This window comes from Suillus plorans, assembly GCF_016647745.1.
Source record: "Suillus plorans strain S12 chromosome Unknown HD556scaffold_13, whole genome shotgun sequence".
In the NCBI taxonomy this organism is placed as follows: Eukaryota; Fungi; Basidiomycota; class Agaricomycetes; order Boletales; family Suillaceae; genus Suillus; species Suillus plorans.
This window is the reverse complement of record NW_024537397.1, coordinates 456,572-470,762: the sequence shown is the minus strand read 5'-3', so window position 1 is coordinate 470,762 and position 14,191 is coordinate 456,572. Positions and strand designations below refer to the sequence as shown.

At 46.1% G+C, this 14,191-nt stretch overlaps 5 protein-coding genes across 5 annotated transcripts; 2 read left to right on the top strand and 3 right to left on the bottom strand.

Annotated features, from left to right (window-relative positions):
* Nucleotides 1–391: 391 nt before the first annotated feature.
* On the top strand, nucleotides 392–2,828 carry HD556DRAFT_1306024 (uncharacterized protein; the record flags this gene model as incomplete). The annotated part of the gene is made up of 14 exons (XM_041299859.1): nucleotides 392–411; nucleotides 532–610; nucleotides 789–892; nucleotides 971–981; nucleotides 1,031–1,042; nucleotides 1,427–1,480; nucleotides 1,517–1,583; nucleotides 1,727–1,835; nucleotides 1,883–2,076; nucleotides 2,140–2,272; nucleotides 2,328–2,383; nucleotides 2,457–2,509; nucleotides 2,538–2,655; nucleotides 2,690–2,828. 14 exons carry the CDS (start codon nucleotides 392–394, stop codon nucleotides 2,826–2,828), a joined length of 1,149 nt encoding a protein of 382 aa, XP_041163258.1.
* Nucleotides 2,829–4,472: 1,644 nt separating this feature from the next.
* HD556DRAFT_1208336 (uncharacterized protein) lies at nucleotides 4,473–6,361 on the bottom strand (the record flags this gene model as incomplete). The annotated part of the gene is made up of 8 exons (XM_041296519.1): nucleotides 4,473–4,607; nucleotides 4,662–4,758; nucleotides 4,814–4,974; nucleotides 5,030–5,231; nucleotides 5,280–5,466; nucleotides 5,520–5,709; nucleotides 5,772–5,990; nucleotides 6,053–6,361. Coding segments are annotated over 8 exons (1,500 nt in total), but the record flags the coding sequence as incomplete, so codon positions are not given.
* A 1,274-nt stretch (nucleotides 6,362–7,635) lies between these two features.
* Nucleotides 7,636–9,028, bottom strand: HD556DRAFT_1462163 (uncharacterized protein; the record flags this gene model as incomplete). Its single annotated transcript, XM_041308271.1, has 9 exons — nucleotides 7,636–7,766; nucleotides 7,824–8,169; nucleotides 8,238–8,389; nucleotides 8,437–8,488; nucleotides 8,533–8,542; nucleotides 8,590–8,605; nucleotides 8,659–8,783; nucleotides 8,851–8,911; nucleotides 8,963–9,028. The coding sequence occupies 9 exons, from the start codon at nucleotides 9,026–9,028 to the stop codon at nucleotides 7,713–7,715; spliced, it is 882 nt and encodes a 293-aa protein (XP_041163256.1). The 3' UTR covers nucleotides 7,636–7,712.
* Nucleotides 9,029–9,371: 343 nt separating this feature from the next.
* On the top strand, nucleotides 9,372–9,921 carry HD556DRAFT_1440276 (GroEL-like apical domain-containing protein; the record flags this gene model as incomplete). The annotated part of the gene is made up of 2 exons (XM_041306091.1): nucleotides 9,372–9,653; nucleotides 9,706–9,921. 2 exons carry the CDS (start codon nucleotides 9,372–9,374, stop codon nucleotides 9,919–9,921), a joined length of 498 nt encoding a protein of 165 aa, XP_041163255.1.
* A 1,249-nt stretch (nucleotides 9,922–11,170) lies between these two features.
* Nucleotides 11,171–14,092, bottom strand: HD556DRAFT_1306021 (uncharacterized protein; the record flags this gene model as incomplete). The annotated part of the gene is made up of 7 exons (XM_041299858.1): nucleotides 11,171–11,857; nucleotides 11,912–12,064; nucleotides 12,100–12,114; nucleotides 12,367–13,055; nucleotides 13,108–13,352; nucleotides 13,397–13,797; nucleotides 13,856–14,092. 7 exons carry the CDS (start codon nucleotides 14,090–14,092, stop codon nucleotides 11,171–11,173), a joined length of 2,427 nt encoding a protein of 808 aa, XP_041163254.1.
* Between the last annotated feature and the right edge of the window lie 99 nt (nucleotides 14,093–14,191).

Sequence of the window (14,191 nt, the reverse complement as noted above, 5' to 3'; positions counted from 1 at the left end):
TCCTAATGATGCCCAACATTAATAGGTCTACGAGCCTGGTTTTTATGTCTTGTCTGGTATTGTCTTAGTATACTCTTCAAGTTAGCCGTTACTCTCGCCCCTCGTTCTATCGTGTTGTCCCTCCACTGCCTATGTAATATGGCTGCACCGTGCACTATCAATTCCAGCTTTGGTTGTGTTTTCTCTTTTTTACAGGGCCGTGGATTTCTACCGCCATCGAAGGACTGCCCAGCAATGTTGTTTCTGAATTCTTTCATCCCCGGCAGGTCCAATCGCACGCATACAACTCGCTCAGGAATGGAATTGATCACCTCATCGTCGGTCAGGTATCCTTTAGGGGAAAAATACATATACAGGCGCGCGTACATTATCGACGTGCGCGATAGGCGACATGCAGAAGCCAAGTTTGCAGTAAGTTTTTCTAATGATCAGAGAATATAATATCTACGTCTGTTGGGAAAATATAGGCAGTGGGCGAAGACCAATGGCATCACGTCCAAGTTGCTCTTCTGTGTCACGAAAATTTTGTAGGACGACACAATGCTACAATACGCCTCCTGCATTCACTCTTGGTCTTCAAATTCAGGATCATATTCACCTGAGCGCTCCAGTCAGTTGATTTTAGGAACATGTGTGACCAACCTACTTCAAGGAGGAGAAGGGGCATCCCATGGGATCTGATGGGGAGAGCAAGTACTGATTCCATGTGGTGCGTACTCTTCCAGCACCCCTACTCGATATTTTTCCTCCAGCCAACGAAGTCTGTATTTTTGATATAACCTTTCCAGCCTCAAGCAGTTCTTCTCTATCAGATGCAGTCTCTCTTTGAGCTCGGTCGTGGAGTCCGCCTTGCCTTCGCTGATAACGGGCAGAAGTGGGGACCCGTCGTCACGTACTGAGGAATCGTCGTCATCAATGTTCGGCTCACTGGTCTATAATTAGCTTTGAGCATGGCTGATGGTGTCAACAGACCTTATACCGGTGAGTTCCTTGCTGCTTCTATTAGCACCGCACACTAACTCGATCCTAGACAAAGGCATCAGTACGTCCCACTGCTAGGTAGGTGCGTCAAGTTTACCACAGGTGCAAGTTGACATTACGTCCTTGCACTCTGAAGTTCTCACACAATGATTGTGGCATATTGCACTAGGCGGATGTTTTATCGAGTGGCGAGCCGCAACAAGAAGATGCAAGGCTAGTGGAGCTTTATCCTGATCATGATATGCCAGCCTGACTCGGGGTTAATATATTTCAGCATACGAGCGGCTGGAGTCACTATGGCCGCCAGTACCATGGCCGCTAGTATCATGGCCGGTGGTTTTCATGGGATATTACGTAGCATTGTGCCATGGATAAAAGTTGTGAAGTCCAGGCTGTCCTTCCCTTTCCCCCCAGCTTTCATGATCGCCCAAGACGCCACCTCCAGTATCCCGAGCAAACGCGGCTCATCAGCTCTCTAAATGGGGCCTCGAAAAAAAGTGTAAGCAGTTTCTAACATTGACTACAACCTTTACAGACTCATCTTGTCTTCCAGTTCCTCCTCCGACCCGCTTGTCTCTCATGGACGCCACTTTGGTCGAACGGTATTCTCATTGTGTAACTACCCTTCCTTACTCACCAACGGCATCTTAAGACTGGAACTACTGGAGGATACTCCTCTGGAGAATTCTCTGCTGAGTAAAGACATGTATTTCTGTATTTACTTGTCCGCTGACGTACATGACAGAGAGCGGCGAGAACATCACGTCTTCGGGCAACTTTTAGACTCATATCCTGGCCTCCTGGAACGACTCAAAGATGGGTCTGAGGAAGAAATCCTTCACGTTGGAGAGCTGGTGCATCTTTTTTCTGCGTAGCCAAAGCTCATGCTTATCATCTACAGATTGGTAAGGGAGCCGCAGGTGCCAGAGGCGACGACACAAAAACCTTGAAGTCTGCGGTGCTCAACTGGATTTCCCCGAAAGGGGAAGCCATACAACCTCCTTTACATAGAAACTCCAAGATTGATCGTGGTTTCAATCACGAACTCACCGGTTCTCTCCTCTGCCCTGCTGGGTTGGACTGGAATGACTCTCGGTATGATTCAATTTTAGGCATGTCTGCGGTCCTGAAGTGCTTTTTGCACTTTTTTGTAAATAGGACGAAAGAGGACCTACGAAGTGGCGAAATGCTAGTTTGTGGAGATCAATGGCCCATTTTTTTGTATGCCCTCCATACTTATGACCCCGAAGACCCGTGGTGTGGTCTTCTTAGGAGCCGCTTGCTAGTGTGCGTGAGTGCGCATTTGTATTTTCACATTATACATTCACTACATTGCATTCTACCAGGCTTACAAGCATGTTTTCACGTCCCCAAGTTCAGTCGAGAGGGAGTCAAAGGCCACGTGATCGGGAAATGCTCGCCTCCATGGCATGAATGCTGTGACCATTGCTTCCGTGGCTTATATCGCAACTCAGGTCCATTGAACATCACACTTCTATCGCAGCATGGTTTTCATGTACGACTAAAGGTGCGATTTGCTCTCAGTTCGTCCTCAGTATTCTCGCGGACCGATACAACTACAGACTCTGAGACGTTTTACCACAGTCTCCTTGACCTCTTAGAAGACCCCGAGGAATGTCAAGAAGTCGATGAACTGCTGATCTGGTGGAATCGGTATGTTTTATCACCCTTCACTATGTTGCCAAAGGCTGATATTACTCAGCCAAGTGTTTCCCACTTCCTCTGCTGTGAAGAGACCTATCAGTGCCAATAGCGCCTTATCCAAGATCCGACAAAAACGCCTTGCTCTCAGACAAGCCGCAGATTCGGATAATGGGTCTCTGTAGTTTTCATTTAGACATGTCTGTTTGTATTTAATATAAATGTCACTTAATGACAGTCTGCTTTACTTTTGTAACCCGGCTAGTCCGCTGAAGTGATTGCAAGACAACAAAGGTGCTACACTGCTGTAAAATATAGTTGGTCATCGTGGCGTGCCAGTCATCTGTCTTCTATGCAGCATATTGCTACGAGAACGAATGCCTTGCATGATAAGACCTAGAGCCAACCTTATGCTCGCACTTGGTCGAATGAAAATAACAAGCTAGCATTATAAGCAATGACTATACTGTGACTGCATGCGGATGGAAGGAACCACGTTACCAGTATCAACTCCTTGGTGCCTATGGCACAATGTAGCCTAGCGTTTGAAGATTCTGTCTAGTGGAGTCGTTCAGGAAGAGTCTGGGAAAAACATAATGGGTCGCTTACCTTGCATAACAAAACAAAACCTCATCGATAAGCTGACGAAGGATACCACACCGTCATGCGTCCGCACCTTGGGACTAAAATCAGCTCTCATCCAAACCAGTCTAGCCTTGGGAGACTTCAGCACTTAGAGAGAAGATGTGGCAGGCCATACTGTAAGAATAATACATCAAGTACTTACAATTAGAGGGCAATACTGATACATGTATTCCTATGATCCACAGTTGTCTATAATCTATAGGGCTAATATATCAGTGGAGGATCCTGGTCCGGTACTCAATCCATGGTTCTCTGGACCTGGTACCTGGCCTTCGTTTGATGGCATCGTGGTTCTTCAGTCTATCTATAGGTAACATTACTTCCGCCTGATGACTGGGCCTGGATCATGAGATGTGCATCTGATGGACGAGTCTGATCGGTAGGTTGATTATCGAAAATAGCACCAAGTGACAAGTCACCCCCCGCTGGAGATTCCCGCTTGAATGCGCTCCGGCCCTAAACACTTATCACTTCATCCTTTTCATGTTTTTATTTTATTTTAACTAATCTTCTCTAAGCGCATCTGTGCCTGGGATTCCCCATCAAGCAGAGGCTACATCTCAGAATGCCCCTCTTCTTCTACTCATCCGAAAGGTTATTTCTCCTGGCTCTCAAGGAGGTCGCCTGCACCGACATCCTCTGTTGGGGTGTTCGAGCCTTCCTCACCCCAGGTGTCATGTGGTCAAAAGGCTACGCCACGTTCTGTGTGCGTTGTGACCCTCCAGGATCACCAGGTTTCCTACTCCTTCTGGTGCCGATGGCGTGTTAGTGAGTGCCATTTCTCAGTAAAATTATATTTGAGATAATAACGATGTAGAACAACATATATTAACAGATTGCGGCCGTGGCATTCGTATTGCCAATGCCGCTTGGACGGCGTGGTGTGTCCTTTCCTACTCCTCAGCTGGTGAGTGATCAAATGCTAACATATTTCATCTTCTGATTTTTTGTGACGCAACAGAATTGGTCTGTGGATAGATTTTCTGCACCAGGTATATGAGGACATGGCATGGTACCTGTAGGACTGATGTATCACTACCTACAACTATAAGACATTGATGTATCACTACTCTGCATTCGCCGAATTCGGCACAATTCAAACCAAAAATCCTCCAAGTCCCGCAAACGCGTAGCAGCCTGCCTAGAAACATGTTTGAAAATTGTTTGAAAGCCAAATGCCTAATAAAAGTGCCCTCCATTTGGGTGTCGAGCGAGACATACATGTCTATAGCGAGGTAACTCGCAATACACCGCAAAAGCATGTAGCCGGCTTTGCTCTCCTGCTTTGTGAGCACATTATGAGCAGCAAACAGAAATTGCTGTTGACATAGTCATGAGAAAATGAAGTTTGTCGACAAAGTAATTAGACATACCTTCGAGATATCTCGAAATTTGTTCCCATCACTAAAGCTAATGTTCGTGACCCGGCAAAAATGATTAAGACCCCTCCATCGTGGAAAGGCATCAAATCTTTGTACAAAATATGAACAAAGTTAAAGGATAGTGATAGACATTAAGAACTCACTGCTCGTCAATTTGCTTGAGGGCACTGCGCCCGAGAAGTTCTGCGAGATTCTTAGCCTCTTCGTGAATATGATGACCATATAAACCGCCATGAAATGCGTGCAACAGGTCCTGAGAGATTGTCTCATGAGGGTTTGAGTTTTCCAATCTCCAGAAGACATTCTGACGATAGTATGATTCAGAGTATGCAAGAAAGACAAGGATTCAAAGGACGTACTTTTACAGGTCGCAAACCTTGTTCCTTCAGGGCCGCTTCTCCCACGACGCGGTTCTCCTCATAGAGTTTGACACGAACTTGCACATCCTCAACTTTTCGGATGGGGTATGTCACAGTGTGGTCGCGAAGTTTCGTTGAAGGCACCAGGCAGATGGGACATGGACAGAGGGAGCCTGTCCCTCGTATTAATGCCATCACGCACCTGTTGAAATGTCAATAACTTGAGGGTAGAAGTAGACAGTGTACTCACTGTTCTTCATAGTCAGCTGATAATAGCAGAATCAGCGCATATAACCACCGTGTGATGTCATCGAAACATTTATGGGCAAATCCTGTCTTAGAGTAAAGTATGACAACCTCGAGAAACTTTAAAAACGCTTCGTGCCAAATGACACGCTTTAAATTCGTGTAGGAGAGCTTGTGGTCTTCTTCAGCATCTTCATAATAACGCCGTGTTAGTACGATCAGCAAGTAACATTTGAGGCAAAACAGAAACCTACGATCGGTAACCAGCCCACGAGGCGACCACCTCCTATTCCAGCATGATTTCGAATGTGAACCGGTAAGTTCGCACACCGGGCAATTACCGGATATCCTTTGACATTGCCAGAAGACGACAAGTGTGTCTTGTCTGCATACAAGATAAAGGCGAAAGGTACCCCATTGTTAGGTAACGAAGACTACAACAAAACGAATCATTAGTACTGTTAGTTCTATCAAAGCTAATGTATTGTGTGCATACTTGGATCCTCCACCAACGGTCTGCAGTCCAAGGTTCATGTATAAATTGTTCATACCGAGTACCATTATGCTTGTACAACCGCTGAGCGTCCCATTCAAAATGCGACACCAAAATAGGCTTGTTGAGTAGGTCCATGGCCCAGTCCCATATTGGCCGTGAATACACATCGAAGTCCAGTTTCCCCTTCTGATAATCTACAGATATAATGTGCTTCTCGAACTAAGGTTTATAATTGTAACTAATCATTAGATTAATGGACTTCAAAATAAGACAGCACTTACCGGTGTCATCTGCGTTGAAGCCTTATCCCATGCTCTTGATACGTCACCGTGAGTCTTAAATGTAAACTTTGTGTGACCATCTACAATGTTCCAAATGAGCTGCAAAAATTTATCTATGTGTTCCTTGCTGAGAGCGGCTCGGTGCGCCAGTTCAGCAAACTCAAAGTCGGCACGGCATAAAAAGGGAAGCCATGGAGAGTCGTCGACGAATGGAGGCGGAGCATCCGCACGTCCATAGACTGAAAAACTTTCGACGACTGTAGGTTGACCACTGGTGGGGTGGTACTCCATCTTGAACTTGTCAAGATCGGGATGAGGGATGATGGGAGGTCCATTCTTGGATGCTGGTCCGGCAATACTCTTCATGCTCATATCAGAGTCCGAGCCTTTTAAATGAATTGGTCAGAGATAAATCATGAATCTAGTCATATGCGGTACTCACGTTGATGCGACCCTTCAATGCCCAATCCATCACGATCATCTTCATAATAGTAGTCATGTCCTATGACATCGAGGCCAGACTCTACTAGGTGCGCTCCTCCTGGCTGGCCTAGGAGCCCGTGTGAGACAGCACTCAGACTGGCTGCCTCACGACGACGGATTTTGTGCTGTTCTGACAGCATGTCAGAATGTTATTACAATGTTACAGTCTATAATTACATACCTTTCTGTTGCACTTCAACTGCTCTCGTAGCTAGCTTTGCAAACTCCTTGGCTTCCTTCTTTCTCTTCCGCTTTTGCAAACAGCTCCTTTCGTGAGACGCAATACCCCGAGACGCGAAGGATCAATTACAATATTTGCACTGTACAAGATTTGGATTTGGGCCGCCTGGATCAGATTCAGAGGACAGTCCATTTAAGACAGGACCTGGTTGTGCTTGCGGCTGCCACGGCGCCATAGTGAACAATATTATGATACAATATCGATTCAGATGTGTGGAATGAAGAAACAAATTAGATTCAGTTGTCGATAAGAATACAAACTATGATTGAACGACGGACGACGGCAAAGAGTGGATGCTGACTCATGGAAGCCAATTGGAAGCAGCTAAAATTATCATCAGGTCCTTCGAAGTGCCAAAAATGTCCGAGGTTCCATGCAAGGGTCTGGAATTGTGGCTGCAATGCCCTTGGAAGGTGCCGAAATGATGTCTAAATATAGAAGCCTTCCAAGGTAGGTTTAGATTTTTCCGACATAGGTGACGAGCAATGGGACGGGAATGGGTCGACAGTCACCGGTTCACTTAGAATAGTTGTTCTTTACTAGTATGTAGCAGACTGCCAGTGCACGCAAATAGTATAAGGGAAGAAATTTGAAAATTACAAAGACTGGGGAGACGCTTGACGCTTTTACATAATATTCAAATGAGAGTTTACCAGTGCGCTTATTGCGCCTACTTACCAGCAAGCCACCGTCAAAGACATTCTTCCCAGTCTGAGTCGAACACCGTGTCCACAGCCACCTATCATTATAAAGCTAAAATCACTGATATGAATGTCCCAGATCAGTTCAGCAACTAGCGCATTTGGAACACATTGAGCATGTATCATGGACTATCATGATTGATGATGCAAGCTGGTCATGTCCTAGGAAAAGCTCTAAAAGTTAAATTTAAAGGACTCGACACGGACTACACATTACGCCACAATGAAACCCCCTCTAGCAAACGAACGGTCTCCCAACTTGGCCATTGGCGTAGGCTTCAGCGATGAGCTATCATCAACCACTGACAGTGAGATGAGTGTCAGATGCGAAGGCACGAACACTGACCTTTATCGACACATAAGTCCCAGCGACACAGATGAAAGTGCCGGAAATTATAGTCAACACTGCGAGTATTGTCCCGATTGATCGTCGTTTGAGCCCGTCCATGCCACCCTCGAGATGATATGTGTCATGCAACCAGAAGAATACGGCCAAACCATACGCGTACCATGCGGCAAAGAGGGCTGCCGTGATGCCGATTAGGTAGGAAAATATTGGAACTGCGATGGCGAGAATTGCAGCCATAGCTGAGCTTGCAAAACACAGCAGAGTCCAAACTGTCCACCCGAGTAAGGTATGTGAATGGATGTGCTCTGAATGACAAAATATTCGAACAACACAAGCTTTGTAGCTGTATGAGTGTATGACCCGGAATAAAGAATTAGTGAGGACTAGACCAAACAGCAAAGCATCACTGACAACAGGAAATTTGGGAGAGCAATGGTGAATGCTGCCTTTGCCCGTACCGGAGGAAGGGAAAAGAGAACCAGGGACTGGACTGTGTTTCCATTGTAGACATACATGACTACGCTGAAAACAACATAGAATACTGTAGTGAAGCTCTGTAGACACTGAAAATGGCCTTCAGTCACAATATCGAGTACCGGAGCGTTCTGACCTTCATACTAGCGTCCTCGGGTTTACGCATCTCAGATATCGGAATAAAGAACCTGTCGTAGGTCAGTTTCAGAATATCATGCCCAAAAAGTCATACATGAAGTGTCCTAGCAAAGTATTTAGGAATGTTGATTAACATCACAAAATTGTGTACCTGCATATGCAAGAACCTAATGAGCAGATAAGCAACACAAGTTACTCGAAGACATAAGAAGGTACCCACAGGATTTGTGACAGCCAAGAAAGCATCAAAAAAGTTACTGGAGGTAGTTACCGTCAAAGACCGTCCGGGAACTAGGTTCAGCCCTGCTCCAATCATTGCAATGAAACCAGCTATGGCAATGATTGCTGCACTGAGAAGATCCATCCAAGCCAAACGATCCAGTGTCCGCGGTAGCGAAATAAAGATACATACCAAACATGCCCTGATTCGAAAGCGTTGACAGTGCCTGCTGGCTGGAAAGTAGTCCAGAGCCCTGTTTGGGATAATTCAATTGTGACATATTCCAGTTAAATCAATGACACACAGAACCAAGCACAGCGAAAGAAATAGTTCCGAAGGCAAGCACTTCCCAAGCCACAGGTCCGAACATAATGTATCCAGCGTCGCCTAGATATGAAGGGCGCCAGCGGACAAAATTCACAGTGATTTCAATCAAGGTTTCGAACTTTCGTTTCGCTTTCGGGTGCTAATTTTGGCTTTTCCTTTTCACATTATGTAAGGCTTTCGATTTCATGTTTCAATTTTGATTTCGGACCAGCCAACCTTAGTCATGTGACCCATCTCCCGCCGCAGCTTCCCAAACAGCCTCAACAGTTCAGGACGTCGCACAAAAAACAAACGAGATTGCTGGTGATGGTACTACCACCGCAACCGTCCTTGCTCGTGCTATCTACGCTGAGGGTGTCAAAAATGTCGCTGCAGGATGCAATCCTATGGACCTCCATTGCAGTGCTCAAGCAGCCATTCAAAAAGTGGTTCAGTTCTTGGAGGCCAATACCAAAACTATTACCACCACCACTGAGATTGCACAGGTCGCCACCATCTCTGCTAACGGTGACGAGCACATCGGTGGGTTGATTGTGCAAGTGATGGAGAGAGTTGGAAAGGAGGGTGTCATCACCATAAAAGAGGGTCGGACAACCGAGGACGAGATTGAAGTGACAGAGGGCATGCACATTGACCGTGGTTATATCTCCCCATACTTCATCACCGACGTCAAGACTCAAAAAGTCGATTTCAAAAAGCCTTTCATTCTCCTCGTTGCAGGACATCCTCCCATCTCTCGAAACTGCTGCCTCTGCTCTCAGACCACTGGTCATCATTGCAGAGGATTTAGATGGCGAAGCCCTCACAGCTTGCATCCTAAACAAGCTCCATGGCCAGCTCCAGGTTGTAGCTGTCAAAGCACCCGGCTTCGGTGACAACTGCAAGAGCATCCTTGGCGACCTTGCCATCCTCACCACACACCTTTCAGTCATATGACACTGTAAAACCCTGTCATAGGACGTGTACATTGGCCTGCAAAACCTGGCCTACCAGATGCCGGCCGGTGTACGTATATCCAGGATCGGCCGACTATGTGAAATATGGACAGGCCGATGACTCCAGTATAAATGATATATCTGCAGTACCTGGACAGGCCGGTGTCTCTAGTATAAATGATGTATCTGCAGGACCTGGACAGGCCAATGTCTCTAGTATAAATGACAGATAGGCCAAACACTGTAGGGGCTAATGGTAGCTCTTGGATTAGTATGGTTTTGAAGGCACTTGAAGACCTCCATCCTCCAGTATAAAAAAATGGTAATATCTAAAATACAGTGCAGTGTAAACAATTTTGTATCAGTAACTAAACTATCCAAACATCATCAGTATTCAAGTTGGATCAAAGGATTGGGATGAGGTTATTACCTTTGATCCAACTTGAATACCGATGATAAAGGCTAATGAAAAAAAATAATATAAAACCTACAAAATCTGTGCAATACACTAGTAGTACAGTTGTGACCCACAAAACTGTAACACATGCATGTAGAGGTGATGAGCCATCCTCACCCTGCATATCACTGTGATGGTGAATCTGTGAATATTGTAAAATATATACAGTGGCTAGGGCATCAATCTTGGACTATTCAAAATTCACTGTACACTATGAAGGCCAGGTCATGCATAATCTATATCAAGTTATAGCCATTGATAGTGTACAGTGAATTGTGAAGAACCCAACATTCTGGCAGTCTGCCCCTGGCATATGTGAAGGGGAACAGCTGCCCCAAAGGTCAATACCGGCCGGCCCGGTATTTCATTCTGTGCAAATGGGCCAGCTGCATAGGTTATGACCAATACTCCTGTGAGCCAGCCTGCTTCTACAATGTGAAAAGGGGGCTGGCCGCACCTATAGTGACCCATATCAATGAGGGCCAGCCTGGTTGTGCAGTCTGTACAAATGGGCCGGCTGCATGGGTAATGGCCTATACTCCTGTGGGCCGGCCTGCTTCTACTGTGTGAAAAGGGGGCTGGCCGCACCTATAGTGACCCATACCAATGAAGGCCGGCCTGGTTGTGCAGTACGTGCAAATGGGCTGGCTGCATGAGTAATGACCTATATTCAAACATGTATGGCCAGTGCCATATTGAATATTTCTTTAAGTCTCAAGCACAGATATACAAAACATTTAATCAACTCTAAGTCATTGTGATACAAGATGTATGGAATGATATATCAAATATTTCAGACATTGTACTTCTTTGGAGGTGCTTTGTCTCTGGCAGAACGACGAGGTGGATCAGGAGGGGAAGCTTTCACCTTTTTCTTGGATGGTTCCTCCACATCTGCAGCAGGCCTCTTACCCTTCTCTTTAGCATTGGATTTCCTCACCCTCTTGTCCACCTTGCTTGCTTGCTTAGCCAATCTTTCTTCTTCCTCGACCCTCTTCTCCTCCTCGGCCCTCTTCTCCTCCTCAGCCCTCTTCTCCTCCTCGACTCTCCTTTTCTCCTTCAACTTCCTTTTCTCCTCTGAACACCTCTTCTCAATGTCTTTCCTCACAATAGACAACCCCAGGCTCTCATCTTTCAGCATGGCTTCAACTTCTGCCCCTATCTCTACAACCTTTTCCTCAATCTGGTCGCCCATCTGGATGCCTAAGATAGAGTTACCCAAGTAGTCAGGTACATCATCTCCAGCTTCGTCGGCTTCATATTCCTGAGCACGACGACACTCACGAAGTAGGAGTCCAAGTCCCAGGGCCACAACCATGCCCCATCCACGAGAATCGAACTGGTAGTTACTCAAATGCTCCAGGGTGACTGAGGTGGTTTTCATATCCTCATGGATGTCTTGAGGCAGATATGCCTGAGACCATGTCCAAGAAGCCCAGACAGGAAGATGCTGTTTCCTTGACTTTGAATCTGTTCTTTGCTTTAAAAAAGACAAAATCAATGTAAAATCATGAGGTTAAGAGATCTGACATACCGGAAGCTTTTGAACCGCAGTAAGAAGACAATGATATGAAGGGACAGTAGAGAGAGACTTGAGGTAAGGGACCATGTCCCTAGCAAGATGGTATTTGGGGCTGGACTCAGGAAACTGCATCACCCGATTCCACAAGTTCCAATATGTCAAGAACTAATAAATCAAAATTATTGCATTAACAAACACACGACACACGCAAGCAACTACATATATGCAACAATGGTATAATAAATGACACAATTGTCGGAGACGCGCATATGCACTCATTTTCGTCCAGTCTTCCAAGTGGCGGACGAGCCACCAATATTGTTGGCTTCTGCAGCACGCCTGGATTGGAACCGTTGACGTTTGCCTCGGCCATCCTGCTGATCCGTTGATTCCGTCACTCTCTCATCAACCAAGGCGGAGGCACTGGAACCAGCCCTGCGAGCATTACCTTTATGATTCACACTGACATTCAACCGCTCTCTTTCAGATTCACATGCGCGCTTCTTGCCTGTGTCAGAAGGGGGTCCTCTTGGGGCAGCATCAGACAGAGGTGTCAGAGTTTGGGTGGGGAGTGCACCGGCAGGTGGCGTTGTACCTGATAGAATGCGGGTTGTCAATGAAGGCGCCTGGGAGGGTGGTGGAGTGGAGATAGGGAAGGTGAAGGTGAAGGTGGGATTTGTAGTGTGATAAGGCTGCGGCTGCGCTCCAGCTTCATTTGGGGTAGTAGCAGGTTCATCTGTAAGAATCAATGAGTTTTGTGTTTGATGAATTCGTGGTGGTGACGCGATAATCGGTAGCGAGTGTTGCGGGGCAAGGTCTTGTTCGAGGATAGGTGGGTCTTGTTCGAGAATGGATGGGTCCTGCAGAAACAGATTGAAACTGTGCATCATCTCCAAGTCTTGCAGAGGTTGCAGAGGCATCGGAAGAACGGGAAGTGATGGCTGCAATGTGTCATCCATGTCCATTTGTGGCAGAGATGCGTAAGGCTCGGAGAAGAATGGAATGTCGACGTCTTCCGTGAGAGAAGAAAGCCGTGAGTCAAACAATGCATCAGACGTGGCAGTTGTGGTATTTAAAGTGGTAGGTGTTGATATATCAGAGGGTGATTGGACAGTAGATGAAGATCCAGAAGCGATGACCGGAGTGGCTGTGTTGGCTGTTGAAAGAGGTATTAGTCTGATATCTTGTACTGAGTAAGGGTGACTGACGAAAAACGCGTTCTACAAACTGCGTGTAAGGCACCATAATGTTCTGCGAGAATTGGGGATAGGCTTGACTGAACTGGTTGCCCAGTTTCATTGTACCAACATGAAAACTACTGATATCAAGTGTCCCACCTGCAGCAGGATCTGGCCCGCCCATGAGTACCGTGAATACCCAATCTGTCATTTCGTGCAACTCCTCGAAGAACTGGGTCAGAATCACAGCGATTTTGGATATGTAGCTGCACATGCTGTAAGAAAACATTGTTCATAGAAAGCAAAGAATGTAACTTACACATCCTTATTGTGATCCTGCTTCTTTGCTTCCTCTATTTCTGCACATTTCGCCTCCTTCATTGCCTCAATAGCAGCAAGGACCTCTGCCTTTACTTCCTCAGACTCATTGTCGAAAGTGGCTTTGAGATGCCGCTTAACGATACCCAGGGTAGTCTTTTTAGCCGGCTCAGCAAATGGCACTTTTTTTAACTCTTCCTGCTCAGTCTTCACCGCATCTTTGGCTTTCGTATAGTGTGTTTTTGAGCACATTTCCCATGGTTTCAAGACACAAGTGGGTTTGTCCGTCGAGCCCTTCATGATATTCTTAATCATCTTGTTGACTGTGGCAGTGTGCTGTCCATTCGCCCGCTGACCCGCTTTTGACGTACCCAAATCATTACGGAATTTCTCCATGAGGCGCTGTTAACATGGTGAGGAACACATTATTGAAATTAATATTCGGACAGCATATACGTACCTGTTGACGCAATGCCCAGGCTTCTGACAGCACAGTAGACTGTTCCTCGGTTAAGTCGACATCGAGTGGAATGTCTTTGAAGACTACAGCACACTCTGGAAACCTTGCTCCCCATGCCTCAAAAAAGGGATTCCACAGAGGTTCGTAATTTCTGTTGGCCTTACATTCAAGGAATTGATTGTGGAATGTCGCCATAAACTCGATCTGCTCGGCAGAATATTTGGTGGGTGGTGCCATTGGTGAGATTAGATGTACATTGCAGGTAATAGCTATTAGTTAGTGTGGCAATGAGATGAAAAATTCACTTCAAGCGTATGATTGTGAACCACGTGTGTT